General features: G+C 35.9%; 1 protein-coding gene across 3 annotated transcripts in view; it reads right to left on the reverse strand.

Moving 5' to 3' along the window:
• The window catches only part of tbc1d15 (TBC1 domain family, member 15), a 61408-nt gene extending 38590 nt beyond the window's left edge, over positions 1-22818 (reverse strand). For 2 of the 3 annotated variants that reach the window (XM_088924183.1, XM_088924185.1), the window contains exons 1-6: positions 22747-22818; positions 20867-20965; positions 18424-18498; positions 17029-17055; positions 16356-16497; positions 14245-14449 (exon numbers count right to left, since the gene is read on the reverse strand). In XM_088924183.1, the coding sequence (XP_088780309.1) occupies positions 14245-14449; positions 16356-16497; positions 17029-17055; positions 18424-18498; positions 20867-20965; positions 22747-22770 (572 nt within the window). In that variant the 5' untranslated portion in view covers positions 22771-22818. The remainder of the gene's footprint in view (positions 1-14244; positions 14450-16355; positions 16498-17028; positions 17056-18423; positions 18499-20866; positions 20966-22746) is intronic. The other variant, XM_088924184.1, reaches the window with a different exon arrangement.
• Between the last annotated feature and the right edge of the window lie 2700 nt (positions 22819-25518).

The following is a 25518-nucleotide window of genomic DNA, read 5'->3' on the forward strand; positions in this document are numbered from 1 at the left end:
TTCTTAGTGGCCTATTCTTGAGGTGTTCTGACTTTTTTTTCAGCGTGTAAAATGCACGCTCTATTGGATTTAAATCTGGAGAATGACTTGACCTGTCTACACTTTTCTGCTGTTTGCTCCTGAAATACTCCTTGGTTTCACTGGGCCATACATTTTAGATCACTGTAATGCTAATACAGTACATCCACCTCAGAAGTCTTTTTAATTCTGTTGTCTCAGCCTTCTGTGAACTGTGGATTTTGATACCGTTTTCTCATGCACTCGGGCGGTTGATTTCACTACTGTCAGTTTCAGGGTTCTCAACAGCTCTGATCATTTGTGTGTCATCAGATGTAGACAGTTTTCTTGTCTCACTGGAGATTATACCTGTGGTTTCTTTCTTCTTTAGTATATTGGTGCTATAGTTCTATGGTTGAGTTTTTCTTTTCCTTCACTTACAACATTCCTTTTAACATAGATCTTTGGTTTTCGTTTTCATGACTTTAGACTACATATTCCAAATACTGAAATCCAAGTGACACAGGTAGATAAAATGTTCATAGTTCCTTAATTGAGTTAATAGTTATTGAACAACAAACACCTTGCCAACAAGAGACACCTGTCCGCCAATTGTCCCAATACATTTTACTATCAATTTTAACTGGTCAAATATGGAACTCAATTATCTTTATTACAAATTATAAGAGATGTACTTATCGGTCAAGTTTTTTACATTAGAAAAATTCATAGGAAAAATCCCTGTTTAGATTTTACTTTTTGAAATCCTTTCCAGCAAATTATATATAATACTAATAATGCATTGCATTAATGGTAGTGGTGCAATGTATTCCAAGTACTGTATAAGGTGACATCTTATTACATGTGATGATACCTGTCATAACAAAACACATTTGTGGATATTCTTATAAACAGATGGCTTTGCCCATTAAAACACTGTGACAGCTCTTCCAGCTCATTCATAAAACCCCTGTCAAGATAAATAATGTGATGGTCATGTCACACAAGTGCATGAAAATATAAACAGCAAGTGTCAAGTAACCAATAACAGTCAATATGCAAATGAAAGTCTAAAAAATCTGATGGTGGACTGCACTGTGATGACTGTGGAATTCAAATGAATAACTGGAATTCAAATTAATACTGCAGAAAGGCAAGGAAAGCTGAAATCCTCCACTCATTAACTTCTTATCCTAAGAGTGGAGCATGTAGAAAAGACAGATACATTATATCAAGCCTCTGTAACATAAAAAAGAGAAAACGGTACTGGGCATGATCAGTGCCGAGATGGTCGCAAGTGGCCATCTTCACACGATGTGAAAAAAAGTGAGTGAAATATGTTTAAGGTTTCAGAATTATCTTTGTTCACCGCAGGTTATCTCCACAAATGTTTTACAGCACACAGGAGTAAAAACAAAAAGTAACCTTATTTTTCACATGCAAAAAAAATTATAATAAGCCACACACAGACATGCATCTGTTCTGCATCAAGAAGCCTTTCAACAGCATTTCAGAGGAACATCTGGAGGCCAACAAGGGGAACTGAGTGCAGTTCACCCATAAAATTAAAGTACAAGACTTGCAGCTAAAATAGGAACTTCAAACTAGACAACCAAAAGCCACAAAAAGCAAGCAATGTGCTTCTGAAAAGCGTAACACAAGACTCAGCATGAAACGTAATCATAAAGATTTCTGTGATGATTCAGCAAGGAAACCACAGTTTTGGAAACCCAGGAACTACACAATTATACAAAGTTTAGCTTAGTGTGTTTCCATCTTGTCGTGTGTCATGATCAATAAAGGAAGGGCTGTATCACGTCACAATTCGTGCAAATTCTCACTTGTCCAGGGCAAGACCAAGGGTTTGTGACAACATGGAGGCTTACAGTACTTTCACAAAGTTCATGATTTTGTGCTTAATGCGAAATGTAGACAATTTTATTATACAATCAATGAATTTATTTTATCGAGATTTAATAACTGGTGTGAAAAATTGGGAGTGCAGTTACCCTTTAAAGATATAAGATGACAATACTGAGCTGAAAGATTGTAGTCCTGACAAAATTAATCAACCTATTAAAGATAATTTGTTCCTACATTAATAGATAAAAATACCTCACAAATCTCACTACAACAATTAACTGATAAAGCAACATATACATTAATGTGGAAGTTCCCCGTAACTTGGTCATGTGATGTTGGAGGACCTACACACTTGAACCCTCTGTTACAGAATTTCTATTTCCATTTCTTGTAACCTGAATAAAATGATCAACAGTGGGGAACTGCGAAACTAGGGCTAAGGCTGGACCAGTCCCGTTATAAAAACTTGTCACCCTAACTTCGGTAACCCGCTTTGTCCCATCGCATTCTTTTGAAAAGACACCTTTATAAGGATAACATAACCCACTTCTCCCTTTTCACCTATTGAAGAGACAACCCACAATTCTATGGAAAATTCTAACCTTTTACCAAGTCTAATCCTTATGAATCCCCAAAAAATGCCTGAATCCCTGAGTAGGAGATTAGACCTCTTAGACATGTTCTGAACCTTTTTATTGAGAGAGTAATGGCTGACTAAAGCTGCAGTATATCTTGCTTTCGCTGTCTGGTAAAAATGCCTGAACCTTTTCTCTTCCTGACGGGTCTCCAAACCACACAGTCTTACAGTACGCAGCAGAAACGTCACAGACAGCTGAGAGACACAGCTGCTCCATTACAATTAAATTAACATTGATAAACAAAATTATCATAACAGACACCAACGCATCAATCACATAAAAATGCATAATTATGCAAAACAAGTGATGTTCTGTTGAGCAATAGTTTTAGCTCAGACCTGTCACTGAAAAGCAAATTACTTCTATGCATCATTTTGTCCACTGAAGAAGTTCCCAGCTCTAGATAGGTGTCCAGCATCATCCCATTTGCAAACCAAGCATTTGGTGGCTGTGTGACAGCCTGAAGATTATTCATTTCACTGAACCCTGCAGGTCCCAAAACATGACATGAAAGCTTACATGATGTATATCTAAACTCAACCACAAAATTTAAACCTATGACATTTAAAAATGACATTTTTAAAACAGAGCAAAAGTTATCCACTAAAAATATTTTTAAAAGTATATAAGCAAAGTTTCTGTTTAGGGAACCAGCTGCATCTTTTACATCTCACTGCAATTCAGCTTGATTAGGTCAAACTGAATCTGAAACAAAACTGCAACAGAAGCCTGGATAATTTTTGTTCTTATTTCATCGTTAGTGCAAAATCCACTATATTTAGCACTCAGATCAGTGGCAGGAAATATCAGAAAGCATATCTGACTTTCCAGTCAACTTGATATTGAGTTAGAAGATACAAAGAACAGGACTTACAGAATTTCTTTTCATATTCCTTGTCGTCAATAATCTTTTAAAAAAACTATTTAGTCTTATTAGATATCCATAAACCTCCATATTTCAACGACTGTAATAGTGAAGACAATTCCAGACTGGGGATGCACCGATAAGGAATTTCTGGGCCCATAATGATAACCAATAATTAACAGCCGATACAGATACTAATAACCCAGAATTTTACTTTTTTGCATTTTAAAACAAGTTCACACTATAATCCACAGTTGATGTGTAATGAGGGTAAGAAAGGTAAAACTCTGTAAAGATGGATCATTGATTAAAAAGTGACATTTTCACTCAGCAGCAACTGTACTGTACCCAGTCTACTGCGTCAGTGCACGCACATAAAAAAAACTAGTTGCGCAAACAAAAATAGGGCGCCGCAATATTGGTTGTAATTATTGGATGTAATTCCAATATCAGAATGGTAATAATAATTTGATTTTCCTATATATCAGAGAATAATGTATCGGCCTCCGATACATCATGCACCTCTGTTCCAGACAATAAGAATGCTAGCATGATTTAGTATGAAATTAAGTATTCTTGCAATTGGACTAACGTTGAATCTGGAATTATAGGTGTTCTTGACCTCATGATTTCAAACAGTGAAAATATTTTAAATAGATTTTATAATGACACATGACTCTTGATTCTCTGTGGGTACTTGTGTCACACCATGCAAAAGGGAGAAAAATTCTATAAAGGCTTAAAGTAACCATGCGTTACATTTAGCTTATTTTTCAGGCTTGCAGTTTTCACTGTACTTTAAGGTCTCTTGCATAAAACCGCAGTACTGCAAACACAGTAAAATTTATACACTGAAAAAAATCTTGTCTGTGTTTTTGGCACATAGTCCATAATGCTAGAACACTGGGAAACTTTCCAAGGGGTTATTTACACATGAGGTGATGAGTGTATGAGTGTTTCAAAGAAAAGCTTGAAGAAATCAAGTTTCTTATGTGGAAAAAAACAGCCACTGAGAAAGACAGAGGAAAGCTAAAAATTATGTAAAACAAGAAAAATCATGCACATGAAATACACTTTTCACAAAAAGTAACAAGCCCCTAGGAACATCCTTGGGGACATATATAAGGTGTTTTCAAATGTCTGATCTATCATTTAAACATTTGAAATCCGCATTTTTTACACAGTTTTCTCAAATACCACAGAAGTCTTTATATGAAGAGAGACATGTAAGGGGAGTTTGAAATCTATGTCTAGCTAAACTAAGCTACTGACAAAAATAATCTTTATGCACTCACAGAGGACGTTACATTCAATAAGTATCAGACTTGTCATATGCAGTATTTGCAAGATTTTATTAATTTTGAGATAATACAAGAGAAAGCTTAATGGCTAAAACATACACTTACAGAGTTTCTTCATTGAAGAAATACTACTTGACTTAAAGCTTTACTACTAAACATGTTGCTTTTTTACCGTTTTACTACCCAGTTACAACAACTAAATAAATGTGATGGCAAAAGAGTGAGAAACATTAAAAATAAAATCATTACTGTCAGTCAAGTATGAACATTTTGATTACTGAAACAAGCAATTATAACAATAGTGCTAGAATCCAAGTGCTAAGGTATTAATACTTCGGATGCTTACCAACTGGGCTATTATATTATAGTTAAAGACAAATAACACCAAGGATGATTTTGCCCACTAAACACTTAAACCCAACAATTCCATTGTTAAAGCAGGTGATAAGAACTTTAATAACTGCTGTCTGTTTTTAAGATATGACAGGAATGCAACTGCTTCTTTTAGGTGACAGAAAATAATCTGGCATGACATTTTCTTCCAAGAGGTGGGCATGGATTGACTAAGCTCTTTTGAGAAGATTCCAATTAATAACAACCACGTCCAGTTCTTACTAAAGTTAAAAGCAGAGACAAAGGCCAAGTGATTCATTTAACCAGCAAAGCTGATGAAAGCAACATTCCATTTCATCCATTAGTACCACGGCAAAAAAACACATCTTTAAACAGACCTCAGAAAAATAACGCAGTGGGTCTGGAAATGAAGAAAAACATGAGGCGAGTGCGTTTTTTATGTCTTATGCAAGACAGAGTATTTAAATTTTCAGTCATGTATTAAGAATGAAGATTTCTTATCTATATTTGTTACTTGGGAAAGTTTCCACGTGTTATAGATTATGCTTGTTTTATTTTCTAATAGATTTTAATTAATAGATTTCTTTAAGTCATAATTACTTCTTCAGATCAGCCCAACACAAGCCACAGAGATAATCTGTGTGCCTTATATGGGGGAATTCTGAAGTATTCGATCATAATTCCAAACACAAGGGCAAAATAAAAAAACACTCCAGTATTACTACCCATTAAAATGTACAATATATAATCTTTTTTTAAAGTTATTACTAAGTATCATCTTAAAACATAAGGGCAGACATACATTTCAAAAAGCATACGATGCAATAAGAATTTAAGTTCCATTTTGAAATTCAAAACAATGGGTCAACTTGAAAGTCTACAGGAAAAAAAATGGCAGACTACACAGCTGTTAATAAAGTGTTTAAAAACTCCAGGAAAAATACATTTTCATTTTACGAGATGAAAAAGATCTTTCTTCCATTAGTCTACCTAATCATATTGCACACACTGATTACCAAGGAAAATGGAAATATGCACAGAATTGTGCCTGGCACAAAATCAAGTTTACATTGTTTTCATTCACCCAGGAGAAAATGTTACTGATGTATTTAGGGCTGGCATCAGCTGTTCATAGACGTAATTTAATCCATCAGTGTTACCGAATATAGACCAAATAAAAACTAATGTTTATTCAGTGACATTTCTATGGTATGTTAACTCACTGCACCATCTGCACGGAGAATTCAGTTTTTGTAGTTCCATGGCTCTACGGAGCTATAAACAGAAACTATACACTGGGGTACAAACAGTGCTTGAACTCGGGGCAAATGGGGTGATAGAGGTTGGGGCACCATTCCTCTTATTAAAAGATGTGCTAGCATTACGCAATCCTTTTTGCATTTTATGCGTTCAACTTGTTTCTTAAAAAAGAACATGCATCCCCATTGTGGATGTAGATGACATTAAATGTAGATTAGTGCAAGGGCTTGCATGCAGGCAGTAAAAATAAACTAAACACAAAATGGAAAATTATGAGATAGAAGAGGTAGTTGTTTCACAAAGCAAGATTACTCAGTTAACCGAATAACTTAAGTAAATGTTGACGAAAGTCTGGATTTTTGGATTCACAAAGTAAGATTGAATTGTATCTGGTTAAGTAACTATAGCAACATTATCTATTCTTAACCTGCTCCACATCAAGTTAAGTCAAACTTAGTTTGTGGTAATGAGCTCCACTCACAGACCAATTAGTCCCCTGCAAAAAACAACTACAACATCACTTTTCTTCAGGAGTTCAATTGACATTAGAGCTTCGCAGACAGAGCACAAGTGTAGACATCACCAAATCCCTTACAGTGGGTTATAATTTTTAATAGGAAAGACAATATAGTTTACATTCATGATCTCTTAAGCTCATACAACATTAGTACTGCTCATCACAGCTCAGCTTTAAAAGAAATTCAAACTCTGTTCAAAGATTCCCGGTGCAAGTAACTGGTGTAGTTTTTTTACTGTTGGCAACTCAGAGTGCTTTAGTAAAGCAACAGTTTGTCGTGCAATAGGAAAAGAAACAGTTTTTGAATGCATTCATAACATTTCCCAACTATATGTTATTATACACAAATATACATCAGTGAATCTAAAAATGAGGTTTCATGAAATGGCTGGTAATATTCTCCTCTATCCACTGTAAATGTAGCCTCTCTGTCCTGTAGCTATTTCCTTTGATCTAAACATTCCCTGCAGCATTTTCTAATATAATAGGTGGAATGCACAGACATCCTCATTAAAGCCCCTGGAAAGCCAACCGAGACTGATGTTTTAACCGAAAATCAATTCACAGCAACAATGAATGAGTAAAAAATAAAACTCTAGACCCAAAAACACACATTGATTACAAAAAAGACAATACAAACTTTCAAACGGTTCCAGCAAAAAAAAAAAACAATTAAATGTGTGTGTCTACAATGGGCGTAACCTAGATTTAGACGTTTCTAATGTACGGTTTCCATCATCATATGCCTTCCCCGTTATGAAGTATCTTATGCATGGTGTCACATCAGCAACACGTACATGACTCGGATTGAGGGTATCCCGGACAGGACGTGGCATCATTGTCATGTCACACATGCTGCATAACATGCAAACCCTTAAGAAGGACAGAGATCCTCCCCTCCACCTGTACCCTGTGATGACCTTCCTTCCATTCATCTGGATCAACATGGTGGCAGAGCTGAGAGAGACATCATTACTGAACATTATTCTAGTGAAATAGTTACAATTTTTTTAGGATACATGTTTTTTCTAATTTCATTTACCTAATGTGACCTAAAAAAATTACTTGGCTTAAAGGGGAACTGCAGCTCCAGTTTCTCAGACCAGTTATTAAATCTCGGTAACAAAATAAATTCATTGACAGTATACAAAATTGTGTGCTTAATTCGAAATGTGTCAATTATTTCTACCTTGTGGAGTTTACAAGTCGTCATGTTGGAAACTCCTGGTCTCGCCCCAGGTGAGAGAGAAAGTTTGCACGTATTGCGATGTGAAGTTGCTTCGAGTTGCACGAATTGCTTCCTGTTCACTAGTCACCGTAATGACTAATGTAATGTGATGTACGATCCAACATGATCTGCATGCAAAGTTAACATGTAGTACTGTCAGCAAAACAGCCTCGAAATCGAGATACTCAATATATTATACACATATTTATATTTCGGATTAGGAGAGTCGTATTCACATGCCTTCTTCTTTACAACGTAATGGGGCCGATTTGCGTCACCAGAAGTTTTGTTGCCTCATTCTGAAGACACTGCACATACTTGGTAATTTAATCTATTTTGTCATGTAAATTGGAGGCTTTACAAGTTACTGTGTACATTTTACTTTTATGGTGTTTTGAACTGCACTCATCAATGCTGAGACTTTCTAACCTCGAAATACAAAAATAGTATTGCAGTTCCCCTTTCTGACTTTCTGCAACTTGGGGGGAAACCTTACCTAAACAACTTGATTAACACCATAAAAATGTTGGGGAAAAAAGAGAATATCCCACTAAAGGAATACATTCTTTATTGTGCTGTTGGTGATTATTCCTCGTCCAGTCTTACTCTGCTCAGGCTTATTCTTGTTGGATAAAATTAGGGAACATTTTCATTCAGAGTACTGCACTACACTGTATTGTACAGTACCACTGTAGATGATACTCCTGCACTTTGTCTTGACCTGCTACCAGATCCTCCCATTGTGATCCAGCTACTATAAATGCATAAATTACTGCTGCATAAAAACAATATGGCACAACTTCACAACAATGATGTAAATTAAGTAATGCCAATACATGCATCCTCGTGCAATTTTTTATAGTTTTGCATTATCCTGAGATATTTAACTGCATTTCATAATTAACTTCTACAATCTATTGATCAGCAATTCTCTGCCATGCGTCTTCCCTGGTATTTGCAGTGGCTACAGTATAGCTCCTCACCATTACTACAGATTTTATCCTCGTAGTTTTCTATAAAAAAGCTGTAATTCATGGAATGAGATGCACGTTTTTGCATGGTTTTGTTTACATGGATGAAGGATTTTATGTTTGACCCTTTTTGCCTACTACAGTGCAGAGCAGTTAGTCAGACTGTTTAAGCATGAATTGCTTTAACCAGATAACTTTAAATCTGAGTTTGCTTTTGTGAAACCAGAGAAATCCTGAAAAAAGTAATCAGGTTAATTCAATCAGACTAATTTGAGAAAATCCTGAATCAGTTAAACCTGTTTCGTGAAACAGCCCCAAGGTCACTTATGAAAAAGACTTGGATGTTTATGTTGACATCACTTACATCTTGCAAATAATATGGGGAAACCATAAAAGGGTAACAAAAACTAATAAAAGGGCTCTTTTATTAGTAAAGAGAATTTAAATCAAAGGATGTCACGTTACAATTGCATAATGCTCTACTTAGGCCTCATACTAACCATTGTGTAGAGTTTTGGTTACCATGTTACAAAAAACACATTGCTGCTCTGGAATAAGTACAGAGAAGAGCAACCAGTTGCATTTTAGGACTTAGAGGAATGCCCTACACTGAGAGGCTGAGAACCTTTTTAGTCTTTCAGAACAGAAAAGAGCACAAGGGGACTAAACAAAAGTATTCAAAATTCTCAAAGCACTGACAGTCAACCTAGCAGAACTCTTCAGAGTCAACATGAAGCAGAGGACACAAGAGGGAACTAGTTGGAAGTGCATTTAAAGCTGAGAACAGGAGATACTTCTGTACCCAAAGAGTTTTGCGAGTATAATAGAAGCTACACAGTCATGTTACTGAATATATATATATTACATATAAGACTGGATAAGATCTGTCAATGAATTAAGCACGAACGACCACATAGGATAGGAGGTCTATCTGTTTTTTGTAACCTTTCTTATGTTCCAATCCCCTTTTTAAAAAAGAGATACTCAGAAAGACCTCACTCCAGAACAATAAAACATCCACCATATCCAGTGTCCCCTCCCTCCCACCAGCATGACAATGAATTCAAACAAACCCTTCCCCCATCAGAACCTACAGCATTTTCACGCACAGGTTACAGCAATGAATTCCAGAAGACTGTGGCCTGATGTGAGAGGTTCTAAACCTTTACTAAACGCAATTGGACAAATGTTAGGAGGACATTAGGCCTTACTAACTTGTTAATTTTCTAGTAACTAATTCATTCAAGGATTTTGTCCAGCCTTTTCTTGAAATCAGGTTCCATCTTGTCTGGTAAATTTTTCCAGACTTCCACAGACCTATGCAAAAAAAGTACCACACTGTTTTCCATTTTCAAAGTACGTTTATGAAGTTATGAAGTCAGTTTTGAGGATTGTGAATACTTAATTTATTTGATTCATTCATTAATTCAGACTGTCAAACTTGGACATACCATTGAACCTCCAAAAATATATTCGCTCTTGTTTGGGCTGATTCTACAATTTATCTAATACCAAGGTATATAAGTGCAAGGATCATAGGTCATACTAAAAGCAAGGAATTTAAACAAAAAACATGTAGGTTTCTGCTTATATTTTTTTAACTAAATTAATTTTTAATATAAATTAAATTGAACAAATTACAGAAACAAGAAAATACTCTCTTTCAAAAATCCTAAATCCAACTGCTCACTGCATTTGTATTCATCTGTATAGTTATTCCTTGTCTACTCAGATACTATTAACAGACACCAACATATACATGAAATAATTTGAAAAACAAATGTGAAGAATCTGAAACATTATCAACATTAGTTAGTAGTGAGATTCAAAACTACAAAATTTTCAAATTGCTATACCACAAACTTCCGAGTCGGTATGTTCTTTACCCACTAAATGACATTATAAAATGGTACAAAACAAGCCTTCAAAGCTCTGAGATACTCTGCAGGATTAAGGAGGGACTGCATTTTTAGCCTCAGAAAAGCATCCTTCCCTCATGAAAGTTAAATCAGATGTGTATCAGGTACCTAAATTAAGATAAACAATATTTTGTCTTTCAACTACCATTTTTAGGAACCTGCAAGTAGCCTCAGAGATTGAGTTAAATCCTTCAATGACCAATAAAATCATAAATCAATCATGAGCATACCTTGAAAATGCTGACTGTATAAATTACCTTTTATGGTCAATAACCATTTTAATCTGTATGTTTGAACTACGAAATCAAGAAGCCACTTTTATATCTACAGCTGTGCACTTTTAAATTAAAAAACCGTCTTCAGCTAACAAATCTGAGACATTATCACACTTCACACTCACAACCTTTAAGACATCCTTTTTTATGGACAAGGCTAAATCATCCTGATGGGCACTAATGGCATTTAAAAAAAAATGAACTGAAGAAAGGTTTTAAATGAGTCATTTTTATCCCACTTCCCTTATGGATAGGGAAATGCCATGTTTTCCTTTTGCTTACAGACATTTATATCCATTTTATTTGCCAGATACTTTTTAATTTACATAACAAAATGAATGGTAAACATTTCACCATGTTGCAAAAGAAAACAGCATTAGCTGATTCATTCTTCTCCGGAGAAGAACCTTTTTCATTTTATAAAATATCAGAAACGACTAGCTAAAACAGTAAGCACGGGTTTCAAGTCACATTTTCGATTAGTAATCAAGTCCAGCAGTTTTATTAATGGGCAAAATTACACTTCAGATTGAATCAGTTTTTTTTTTTACAATAATGCACTTCAGTACACATATATTTGCCCTGGAACTGACGTTTATATTTTGCTACTAAAGTTCTGGAACTAAGATCTATTCACTGCAGAAAGGAAACCACCAAATTACTGTTACAGTTAGTTAACACCATCCCTCAGCCAAAAGCATTTTTCATAAGAAGAGTTTTAATAAAGGATTTCAGCTTGAGCTCTTCAAATTACAGTGTTCTTTCAGAAACAAACAGTCCTGGAATTGTCTCACTTGTCACAGTATTCAATTTTTTAAAAGCATGCCAGTAAAAGCCTTATCTATCCTATTCACTTGTTAGCTACCCAGCATAAAAAATCCTATGCTACGTCATTCAATGATTTTGGAGGACACACATTTGGCTGAAGATCGATGGGGCTGTGTGGGTTTCAAGTCAACCAGGATATCTTTGGCAATGCTGAACAACAGCAAACACTGTGTTGCAAGTGAGAGGTAAATTAATCCTTTGTGCAATGCATTAGCTGTGCAGTTTGTTTTTTTTAAGTGTTAAAGCGTTTGTCAAAACCATGTGCATTTAGTCTCAAATCAAATAATTAAAGGACTGGGCAAACATTTGGCAGAAAGCATGTAATGTGACAATTGTAGGGTGTTGACACAGGTAGTAAAAACAAACTACATATATAAAAAATGAGGAACACAGACCTTGAAGAGGTTACTTAAGAGACAAAAAAGGTGTTTTTGGAGAAATCATTTTGCAAAACAAAAAATGGGCATATTGAATAATGTTGGGGTATATAATTCGAAGCAAAATATATCAATTACAATTGCACAATATATTAGTAAGATCAGGAGAATATCTAACCCACAAAGGGTAAAATGAACCTTTTAAGTATTTAACAGAGAAGATTGTAAAAGAATCTGATTCAGATATTCAACATCCTTAATCTAGGTAATCTACTACAGCTTTAAAGTTCGGAATTTGTTTTTTTCTGGAGTCCTTCATTTCTTAAGTGTATTCTGTATTCTTGCAAGGTGGATGAGTGTTTTAATTTGAAACTCAGATTTCTTTAAAGGTCTTGGACCTAGACCTGGAACTTGAAGTCAGGGATCTGCAACTCATAATGCAAACTATAGCTTGGAAGCTTAGGCTTGCACTCAATGATTTAAGGACAAGACGTTCATATTTTAATAGAATGGAATGCAGATTGTATTCGAGATGTACAACAGGTGACCAAGTGCTTTGCCTCATCAATCCCTGAAGTACAGATAAGAGCTGATGCTGACCACTGATCCCAGTGATCCAGGATTGTTTATGGCTGTATGCTTACTTTCGCCAACAGTGAAATGGAAACTCCCAACAAATGTTCATTGCAGCAGAATGGATATGTAGTACATGTACATCATTTAAAATCTTAAATAATAAAATAATAATAATTATATATAATAAAAATAATAAAAACATCCTAATATCAAAGCGCAACAAATACCTCTCCTTAAATTAAGATCTGTGAAAGACTGAGTCACTACTAATATTTAAAAGAGAGTAGGCAGCAGGGAAACCAATACTGAAAATAAGAGCCCTTCTTTTGAATATATGGCAGGTCATTAACGGTGTTTAACACCCTATTTTATGAATGTATACATCAGTATAAATTAGATGGTGATTCCTTCCCTATCATTCACTGAATACCTTAGTACAAGATTTTATTACCATCTAAAAGCTAAGGAATATCCCATTGAATATAAAATACATAGTGAACATTACAAAACAAAAAGGCTATGTTTTTTTCATGGTTTTGAAGAGTCCACAGCTAAAGCACAAGCCCTACTTGTTCATTTATAGCTTGCATGCTGATGCAACTTACTTACATTTCCAATAGTGTAAAAAACAAACAAGATAAACACAAAAAGAAGACCCAATACCTCCTTTTGTTATGTTTTAAATACACTATTGAATACTTTTTACCATGCAATTACTGTAGTGCATACTCTGTTCTACTTCCGCCTTTGTGGATGAGGACTATACAAGCTTTCCTCCAAAACATGTCCTGTCAAACCTTCTGCCAGTGTTACATACTACAAGTGCCACAATGCAAACAAGGAAGGGTGATGCAGCACTTAATGACTCCCTGGTGGACTCAAGGCCTCTCAGCCTTCACTGCAGTAGGAAAGCTACATACCAAAGCTGAGGAAATCTCAGGTATTTGAGTATAAAGATGCAAATGCAGACTGAACAGAAATTAGGTAACCAACACTGAGCATGGTTCACACTCCTGCTGCTTTTTGAACAGAAACCTGAAGTCTTAGTCAACCCTGATAAAAGGAGTCATTTTAACTATTTTCAGTTACTAAAAATGTATCTTTTGAGCATAAAAATGAGTTTCAAAAGTTCACGTCAAGCAGCGTTTTAGCACAATTAAGACTTTAATAATGTAAAGAGCCCAGCATCAATTTTGCGACTTAGTCATAATTAATTAAAAGCACTTTCACCAGAATAGCAGCAAAAGACATGAAATCTTTCCATTTTGTACTTACTCGTCTAGCAGCACATGTTTCTTAAGGCAATCCAAAAACAATTCACTGCCTCCTTGATGGAAATGAAGAGCAGGTAAGGACGTCTCATCTTTAAGGCAAAATACTAGATATGGCCAGCCCTCTTTCTTGATTTTGATTGTTTTTAGGTCACCAACATTAAAGAAGAAGGCCCACTTGTTTTTTTCGTGCATATGGCTTAAAACACCTGAAAAACAAATTCCATTGTTGAATAGCTGGTAATCGGCATTCCCTGTGTGAGGAGTTTGCTCTTATTTACAAAAATGAACTAAAACATACTGTACATCGGCAGTATTCAGGCATCCTAACAAAAACACGCTAATACAGCAACCATCAATATTTGTGTATGTTAAGATGACATCTCTACACGTAAACCTGGCCCCTTTATCAATGAAGTTTTGCACAAAACATGATGAATTATGAACATGTTACAAGATAAATTACTCTAATAGCATAATTGTCTTATTTTAAACTATTTGGATAGTCTAAAATGTATTATATAAAAGAGAAATGGAAGTTTAAAAAGAAAACAGCCTTGAAAAATCTAAGACTGATACAGCACTTGATGAATCTAGACAACATATTTATAACTTCAGACTATTAACATATAGAAATTCAAATGGGGTTATGGGCATGCAGGCTTTACAAGGATTCTCCTAACAAAATGTGACAAAACTGCACTATTAAATGTCATTTTCAATGTAAACATAAAATGCTAAGTTCCCTTACTTCTCCTGGCTTGACATTTAATACTTCGAAATCGACTGGCACCATGGAAGCAATGATTAATACACATAACCCACTTCAGACTGATTGGGAAGAATATTTTACATTAAAAGAATTGAAGCAATTAGTCTTTTTCAACTTCAGTGATACGTCTCTATAATATCCTAGTGTGTAACATTATAAAAGGTTTAGATTCACAGTTAAAGATTAAAAGAGTTATTAGCATATAAAAACTGAAGAGCTTCTTAATTTAGGATTAGCAGTATAAAAGAAATCCAGTGCAATTTTTATAATAATAAATAATTTTCTGTTAATTACACTTTTGTTTTTGTGGCAAAAAGTTCTTAAACACATCTATAATTTCAACACAAATGTCTATAATTTATATTAACATTATTGCAAGATTAGAACTGCAAATATCTGTGTAATTATATAAATATTATTTGCTTTAACTGTATTGTTTTGTTCTTGCTGTATAAATGTTTTAAAATCCAAGGCAAAATGTGTAAACAGTATAAAATAACTGTCATCATTTTTAAACATACTACTGGTTTTCAGTTTCCTAAATTTAAAATATCTATTAATTCTTAATGCAATGGAAAACTACAGGTGTAATTTACATATACATAATAAACAATCAGTAATAAACATAATAAACAGTAATACACTGTAATTACCAAGTGGGTGGTAATAACACCATGAATTAAAGCATTCAGCTTTGAAGAAATAAGTGTAAAATCTTTTGTTCATGATACAATGTACTCAATTTGGAAATTACTAATTTAATGTCATAACAGGATATACCATACAAATTTAAAGGACAAAATAATACAGCACACAAAAACTAAATTGCACATGATGTGGCCATTGTTTATGTTTCAGCTCTGATGATTGCATTCAAGACTTATTTTTTTGTAAAGCAGACTAACTCAAAAGCAAATTTTATTCTTTTAAATGGAGAGCAAACATACAAAAGTACATTCAAAGTACAACGGAAAATCATTATGATAGCTTAGGTTCCATAGATGTTCTATAAAAAGTACATTTTCTTGAAACACTGTTATTAATAAGAAAAATGTCACCTTGCATTGCATTCTGATAACATACTATGACATAGTCAAGGTTTTAAAACATTTGGGTGAACTTGATTACTTTCTTCGCTATTTAGCAAGTCCAAAAGTAATTTTCAGACCACCTGCCATTCCCAATCTGAGCATTTTTTTTAGATTTTAAGGATTTATTAATGATTTCAGTGAAATAATATGGCATGTTCTTTTAGGTATTTTTCATATATACAGTGTGCAGTGATAATGTTTGCGTAAGCAATTATTTTGCAAGACCAACAAATCCTGAGGCAGGTTACATACCTTCTCCATTAGTGTAAGGCTTCTTTTTAAAGGAAATAGTGTTGACCATATCCCACTCAGCTTCGTAGCTTAGTTGATTTTCCACATTTTTCTGTATTCTTTCTTTTGGACATTGTGTCCACTCTACTACTGAACTCGAATCCTGCAAATAAAATCAAAAGGTGAAATTATTTTTTTATATGCTTTGAAATGATACTACCCATACATGATATCTACATTATGCACTGTGATGCCCCTAGGTGTGTGACAGCAGAAGGATGTTACATTTTTGAGACTGTACCAAGACACCCGTGGATAGAAAGCAAGATGTAAGATGGCAGCATGATGTCTTGTCTGGAACTAGGCAGATGTGTGTCTTGTTCCAGACAGTATAAATCAACAGCAGAGCTGATGAACAAGAGCAGTTGAAAGAATATGCTATGTGCTGAAATAAAAGCCTGAACCAACACTCCGCCTGTTTGTGAGTAAAAAAAAAAACTTATTCTGTTTCAACTTGCTGATGAAAGAAATTATTACTGCAAGTTTATGAACTGAAAAGAGCTGCTGAGTCACCCAAAATAAAAAAAGGCATAAAAGGGTTATGCCAATTGCATATCGGTTGTCTGTGGAGTTGTAGGGAGAGAAGAGTAATAGAAGAATAATAGAATAGTAATGAAAGAAACTGAACACTAACCTTAAAGGACAGTGAAAAAAAGAGGACCTAGAAAACAAAACCAAGACAGATGGAAAGGAGCACAGAGAAAATAGAAGTGGAAAAGAACAAACAAAGGAAGACAGGCACTGAAGGAAATATAAGGAAACCAGATGAGAATAAAAGTCAGAATACAGCAAAGATTTATTTTCCTTTTTTCGTAACAATAAGGCAAGATGTTTTCTTTTTGCATACTGGGGGAAAGAATAACTACCCCTGATATTTATTTAGAAGACAAAGTGAGGTAGACCTCCATCAGCGAGCTGGGCTTTTATTTTCTTACTTCTTGTTTAATTGCATGCTTAAAAGCACCATTAATTATTACACTGCTCTTGGGGGTCTTTTGTCTCAAGACCCACGTTCTAAAGTCCCCTATGATGACTGCACTCCCAGTGGCATCACAGTACAAATAAGAAATTGAGTAATACTCAATTTCTTATCAAAACAAGAAAACACTTGAGTTCAGAAAATGAAACTCATAAAATATTAAAACAAGGATCAAAAGCGTTTAAAGGAAAACCCATATATTCACATTTTTACATTTGAGAGTTATAAAATATAAAAGCAAACATTCTATGTACACCAAATTTAAATTTTACATGTATATTTTGGACTTTTATTTTAGTACTCTTTATATACAGAGTGCTTTAGCGCATTATAAATTAATGAATATAAGGTTCAGTCATGATAAGCACAAATGCAACAGAATTTGCTTACGCACATACCAAATGTTTGAAAACCACTTTAATACAAGCAATAGACAAGGTTTAAAGGTATGATATCTTTACCTTTCTTAACACATTTCTTTTGAAACAGTAGAGATTTCACGTATTCTTAGAAACTAATTTCTACAATACTTTTCAACTCTCATTATGTAACTTTCAACAGTGCCTGATTTATTAAATACAAAATACATTCCAATTTGATATACTCTGCTATACAAGACTGAAGATCTAGTTTTTTTCCTACTACGTATTTCTTTTGGTGTAACTAAGTCACAATCATTTTACTATTTACAACAGTACTTGCTTTGGTACATGTACTTTATATGTTCACATATAAAACTTTGTTGTGAGCTTAAAATTATATGATGGATATTTACTTAAATTCTCAGAAAATCATTTTTATGTCATCAGGATCTTATAAAATGAAACAATATACACTAAGATTAAAACGTTCCACATAATGTAGCTAAATAATTAAAGCACAATGAATCATTGTTAGACAACTTGGAATGCTAGGTGATGTGCATATTGTATACATTTTCACACTAAGACAAACAGTATTCTCAAATGATTTAATTCTGTGCAACTGACAGTAAGAACACCTGCTTTGTTCTTTGAAAGAATGATCAATGCAAGCATAAATCAGCTTTACCTTTCCAGCACAAAGAATATTTGATGGATCAACAGCATCTTCCATTGGCTTGTATTCTACAATTAATTCACCCTCCTAGGGGGAAAAGGAAAAAAATAGTTATGAATAAGTGAATCAAGATACTAGGAGGAACAACTGGCTAGTGTCAACTTTTCAGCTTCAAAGCAGGGAGATGTTTGCTGAGATGTAGGGTCACAGACTGAGTGATCAAAGCAATCATAAAGTTTAGCTTGATTTACCTTAGAATTAAGTTCCAGGTAAATATTTATCAATCAAAATTCCAAGAACCGGGCATAAAACAGGCAGACACCAAGGGAAAAAGAGAAGGGGTACAGGACGAGAAAGACAAAGACAAAAGCTCCTTGATCCAGATCACCCAGAAAGACCAGATTGGAGTTATATATTTGAACCTTGTCAAAACAGCTTGCTATCCTCTGTTTTTTAGGGAACTCCGATCTCCTCTCCTAGTTAGGGAGTGCATTTTTAGATTAGGGAGATAGGTTCCCAATCATTTAAGGCCTTCAAGTTTGCAGGGAGAGAAATTTAACCGCATGTCACATTCTGTTTGGTTTAGAAGAAGTTTAGAAGGTTATTTCTTCTTTATTTAAGAGTCCAATACTTGGAAGCAGTCTGAGGCTTTTCTGAGTGTTTTGGATGTTAGGCCTCTCGGATACCTTATATGAAAGTTTGTACTTGTTTTATATATATATTGATGGAAAAAAGAAATGCATCATTTTCTGGAATGAGAATACTATAGTTATAGCTTATGTACTTTCACAAAATGTTCGTGCAGTGAGGTATTGCAACTTGCCAATCACACGAAAGCTCGTTAGGTGCGCTTTTACCCAACAAGGTCCAGGTAGAACGATGCCTGATCAGGTCACCTTTAAAAAGGCCTTAATTCAAAGCTTAGGTCACTGCAAGAAAAAGGCCACAGTCAGTTTTCTGTGCATTTCATAATGCCTCGAATGTCACCAGAAGCAAGGGAGAGGGCCATAGGCATGCTGCAGGCAGGCATGTCATGTACCAGCATTGCCAGATGCTATGGAGTAAGCTGCTCCACTGTGTCCCAACTGCAGAGAAGGTTTCAGCAGACCAGCAGGACAGATGACCATCCAAGACCCTCAAGTGACCACCCCAGAGCAGGACCGACGCATCAGACTTGTCAGTCTGAGAGATCGTTTCAGATCTGCCACCCGTACTGCTGCTGGAACTGCCAGCAGACACAATGCCCGCATCAGTGACAGGACAGTGAGGCTCCATGCTGCTGGCCTTAGAGCAGGGTGACCTGTCAGAGGCCCTCTGCTCACAACTCCTAGACGTCACACCCGACTGGCTTGGGCCAGACAGAGGCTGTGATGGACTCGTCAGCAGTGGCATCAGGTCCTCTTCACGGATGAGTCACTCTTCAGCCTGTTCCACGCGTATTGGAGGACCAGAGTGTGGTGGAGGTGTTGCATTTCTTTTTTCCATCAGTATGTCATGTGTTGTTACTGTGCTTACTGTTATTATTAATAAATATCAATGCATTTGTGCAAACCAAATGTATCTAAATTATTTTCACCAAAGTTGTGCCATATGTGGTATAGTGATTCTCACTATATATTCTCACTATATATTACTATATTCTCACTATAGTGATTCTCACTATACCAACCGTTTGGGTGTATTCTTGGCAAAATGGTGAAGAAAGGCACATGATAATATACATTATAGTATATACATTATTCATGATTAATGTTAGAATCTTAACAACAGAATAAAACAGTGAAAGAGATTTAAAGTATACAGTTCTGCTCTCATTTACACTACAAATAAAGTTTTTCCAAGGAACAGAAACAAATGCCATTCTTCTTACTCTGGAAATGTTGCTCACTATTAATGACCTTATTTCTCATGGGTATAATCTGTTCATTAACGTTTTTGTCTCAAACATTTGTTACTAGAGAATTATTCAGATGCCACACTTTTAAAATAAGTTTGAGTTATGCTGGTGATTTCTGAATGTTTCCTTTTACCACCACTGTAACACAAAACCTTAAAACTGGAAAAGCCCTTCCATAATAACCTACTTTTATTTAACCTGATAAAGCAAACTGCATATGCACAAATTATAATATAGAATGACCATCGTATTAAGAGTTCAAAACATGCAATGGCTGGAATTCCATTGTGCTCATGAAATTTCAATTAATGGGAAGGTTTTCACGTTGTAATGAAGATTGTTTAGAACTGGTTAAATTCTAATTTAATCTGTAAAATAATTTAAGATTTGGATGCCGGGGTAAACAGACTGTAAACTGAACTATCATTTCTAAATATGATGTCTTCACAAAAAAACAATTCTAATCGAAATAGAACACATTAAAATTTACAAAGAACTATATCCGGGAAGCTTTAATTTCCTGTACTCATCTCTTTTGACTTATGTGTCTTAATCTACCTTTTCGGTTACTCGAAGAAATCCTGAAATCAGGGAATCTTGGTCTTCATTTCTTTCTGTATCAGAGTGGATAAAAATCCCTTCCTGTTCATATAGAACCTGCAAGAAAGGAACGAGAAACACATAAGAAACCATGTTTCTAGCCATTATTGTAAAGCCCCTGTTAGTTAAGTGTTCTGGCAACACTGAGCCTTTGCTGGAGGTACACAGCACAAGGCGAGACTGCTATCTGAATGGGAAGCCAGCCTGTTCTAGGGCACAGACAAGCAGAAAGTACACTTTAGAGACCCCAATTAACCTAAAATGCCTTCAGTAGCTTGAAGTAATCTGGAACGGCTGGATAAAGAATACAAATACATGTTGAACATGAAAACACCACATTGCAGATACTCCAATCCAGAATCAAACCCAGCTTCCAGGAGCTGATGCAGCAGCACACCTGCATGATGCATGTTTCATGGTGTTTAAATCACATCATGCAAGTGATGATACGAATCCCCCTGTTTTTGTTTGATACACACATAGCCATGATGACTGCAACTTTATTTTGCATGTATTGTAGTGAACAGGAAAATGGCAACAGAATACTCAGGAGAATTCACAACAATTCGAAACCCCCTTTAGGCCAATCACTTCTTTTGGTAGAACTGTTGCATCTGCATTTCCATAAAAGGGAAATGCCACATTCTTTCTCTGAAATGTTTGTGCAAACTCTCAATACATAATGACGCTTGTTGGTGTACTCTTCAGCTTTATGACGCCACTATGTTTTAGTGTTTAAAGCATGAAGATAGGGTTCATGTGTTGTACGAGAAATACAGATATCGGTGTCTCCAAAACATTGTGTTTTAGCTGACATTTTAGAGGAGAATCTGTTTTGACTCTGTTTTACTCTATTATTGTTGATTAGTAATCCATAAAAAAACAGCACAAACAACACTTCCTGTTCTTCGAGTATGGGGTGTCAAGTGTACAGTATATTGCATGCCACTGTTAATATATGGCAATATGGCTTGTAAACATCAAGCAAATTGACTTATGGAAAACAGAATAAAGGCTTTGCTACATCCACTGCAATTGTAATGCAATGCAAACAACATACACATCTGGCTGACAATTTAGCAGAGTGGAATAAACAGACATTCAGCACTCAGCGTACTTAATTTAACTTATACTGGCGTGTTGTTGTGCTAGATAGCGAGTTGTAGGCTGTTTATTTCCCCATGGCTGCTGTACATATGCTGGGTACCAACTTAATTCCATGCAGCTTTTCGATGTTTTTTTATTCTGTATAAAATAGGAATTAAGGAAGTAGTTTTCCACATACCATAAATAAGCGGGTTATTTTTTTCTTTTAAGTTTCTATTTTCTACTAAATGCCAACAGCATTATTGCAAAACAAATACAATCATAACTCTAATGTGAGTTTCTGTTTTCGACAGAGGTGCAGTTGGTATATACTTGCTTTCGTAATAAATTAAAAAACATGAGCATACATTACATGTTCTTTTTTTCTCACACCAGTTTCGGGCATTAGCTATGCTTACAAAACTGTATCCCCAAAGCTTTGTGCCCGTAACTAAAATACGACATTAAATTAACCAGATAGGTGGCTAGGTATTATGTCGTACATCTACTTGCTTTCGTGGCATTCAAGAGGGAAAAATCGTAAAGCTTTTGCATTCACAGGACCCAAACTGCAAAGCAATACACCTCGTTCTGCTTCCATCAGGATCACTATACAACACAAAGCTATTTCCTCTAAAAGGTCCGCACTGTTGTAAACTGTAGTCCCCGAGGGAGAAAACTCCTGTTTCACAGGACTCAAAATACGCGCATTTTGCAAGAAATTATCTCTTCGTGTACTTTTCTTTCTGTACCTTGCCCGCTGCCGGAGCCGCCATGTTGCTCGCTGATGTTTACGATGACGTAGCACCGCTCACGTGTTTTTCAGGGCTCCACAACCACAGAGACAAATCATCTTCCGCGTGGACCGTGGAGCGCCTGCGCAGACCTGCCAGAGGCGGAGCGGCCAGCTGGGAAGAGGAAGGGGAGAGAGAGGGCGGAAGTAGTTCTCACATTTTACTTCTCTCTGCCTGTCAGTTAGACTTGCTGTTGTTACTACAGTATACTGATGAATGATTTTCATGATGATTTTCATTCATCTGGGTTGGCGGTGGCAGTGTCTGTGCATATCAGATTTTCAAAAGCGTACAAAAAGCATGTCGAGATTTGTTTTTTTTATATATCTCATTTACAATTAATATACTAATTTGAAAGTTGCAGAAATTTGAGCCTGGTCATGTTAGCACTAATGCTAGCCTCAGTAACAATCGACAGGCATGTCCAACCACTTCTTATATTTATAGTACAACTCAAAAAGTATTGGAACTAATTTTAAGGCAAACATATATACCCTTTATAATTCTTATAATAACTTTTATTCATAAAGCACCCTTCCAAACTGGATTCTGTACAAAGTGACAAAAATACATTCAGGATGTAATATAGGGCGATTAGGCCTGGTTAAAAGGTGAGTTTTGAGTTTGGGTTTGAAGATCATCAAGAATTTCACTCTCGAACAGTCAGGGGAAGGGCTGTCCATAATAATAGAGCCTAAACAGAAAAGGCACAGTCACCAAAAGCCTGAGATTTAGTCCTGGGAACAGTGAACAAAGAACCAACATCAACTGGATAGAGCCCAGGGGAAGGAGTGTAAACATGGAGGAGTTCAGAGATGTATGATCGTTTAGTCTTGAAACTCAATCACAAAATCTTATATTGAATATGTCATTTTACAGGCAACCAATGAAGAGACAAGTTTGGAAGTCACATGTTATCAAAGTGTGAGTTAGAAGTCTAGTGTAACGAATACACCCCTGCATATAACAGGGATCTCAGCCACCTGGGCTGGGGGAGTTCTCCTTTAGCTCAGCTGGCAAGTTCCCTGTTGCGTGACGCTGGAGACCTGGGTTCGCGCCCAGGCAGTGAGGGATGAATGGGCAGGGCAGGAGTGGCAAGAGCGTAAACCCCAAGAACTGTTACACTAGCTGCAGAGTTTTGGACTTTTGTGATTGTTGCAGTGTTTAAAGCAGAGGGGACCACACCCATCAAAATAGAACTGCTGATGATGTTGACAACTAACAGGCAGGCGTCTGACAGGCAAGCTTCCAGTAAAGAGGTAGGGATGGGATCTAGGTAACAAGAGGTTTTCTTGCAGCTGTTAGCAGTTTGTGTAAATTGATCTGAATTAACTAGGCTAAATTCAGAAAAATCTGGTACAGAGAGAATGTCAATGGATAGTTCTCAAATATTTATCTGAATCAGGAACAAGATTAAGGCTTGATTTATTTATATAATTTATTTTAATAAATTTATATAATTAATGTATATTGTAACGCAACGGGGGCTCAGGCGGGCGCCCTTGCCGCATCAGGTCGGCCCCACACTGTCCGGGGCTCGAACCCGGGACTTCCGCGTCTCTCTGCAGCGACCTAGCCCCGTGAGCTAAAGAGAGATCTCTCCACAGCCCACTAGCTGTAGTCCTGCTATCACAGGGAAGGGCGGTGACGTCACCTGCTCTGGTACGCCGGCTCTTACACAGTACCTGTCGGCCGTAAGCGTTACAATATGATTTATAGCATCAATCTTGGATTGAAAGAATTGCAAAAACGTAAGACAGGGGTGGAAGAAAGAGCATATCTGTCAGGGTGCATAATGAGCTTGTTAATAACAGAGAAGAGCACTTCATGATTCCCTAGTCCAGAGCTGACTGTATCCTGGATATAGGAGGATCTGGCAGTACTGTAGACTTGCAGGTGTTCATTATAAGCCTAAGTGCTTACGTGTGAACCAAAAGGCCGTTTTTCTTACTTAAGCACTTCAGACGCTGACAGTTAGTGGTTCAGGTATATACCATGGAAAGGAATGTTTGAAGGAAACTGCTAGTACTAGTACTAGTCAATACAGTGTTTAAATTACTGGCTAGGTTAGCTGTTGAAGATGACTAGTCTTGTGAAGGGTGAGAATTAAGTACAGCAGAAGAGAAATCAGAATGGTTCTGCCTGTCAGACAGATAAGAGCAGAACCAGTTAAAAACAGTACCACATTTGTTTCAATTGTATAAAACAAATTGTGCATTAACATCTCTCTGAAGAAACAGGGATATGGACATCAAATAACAAAGGTTTGTGATCATCCTAGAAATTTGCAGGTCAACGTCACAAAAGGCTTGGTTTGACTGATCAGATTGTCCACTTTTACAGAACACTGTAGATCTTGAGGTGTGTTCAAGTTCTGATGTAAAGTTGATGGACTATACAAGCATAAAAGCTATAGCTACAATCACTTGGAATTGACATACTGAAGGCCAACTTGGAACATTCTACTTACCTTAATCATCACAAATCCTCTGCAGCAGCAAAATTATTATTTAATTGCAGAGAGCACTATGCCTGTAAATCTAGAATAATGATCTATTTTATTAGTAATAAAATTGATAGAAAAGGCAAAATGAGAATACTGGATCCTGATGAATCCAGGGCATTACTAATTCACACTGATATGCAGTTTCATATGAGGCATTATTCAAGAATAGCTCTGAGTTTTTAATGGTACTGCTGTAGGAGGCATTACTTCATAGCATTTTTATT

The sequence above is a fragment of the Atractosteus spatula genome, chromosome 8 (genome assembly GCF_055471065.1).
Source record: "Atractosteus spatula isolate fAtrSpa1 chromosome 8, fAtrSpa1.hap1, whole genome shotgun sequence".
NCBI lineage: Eukaryota > Metazoa > Chordata > Actinopteri > Semionotiformes > Lepisosteidae > Atractosteus > Atractosteus spatula.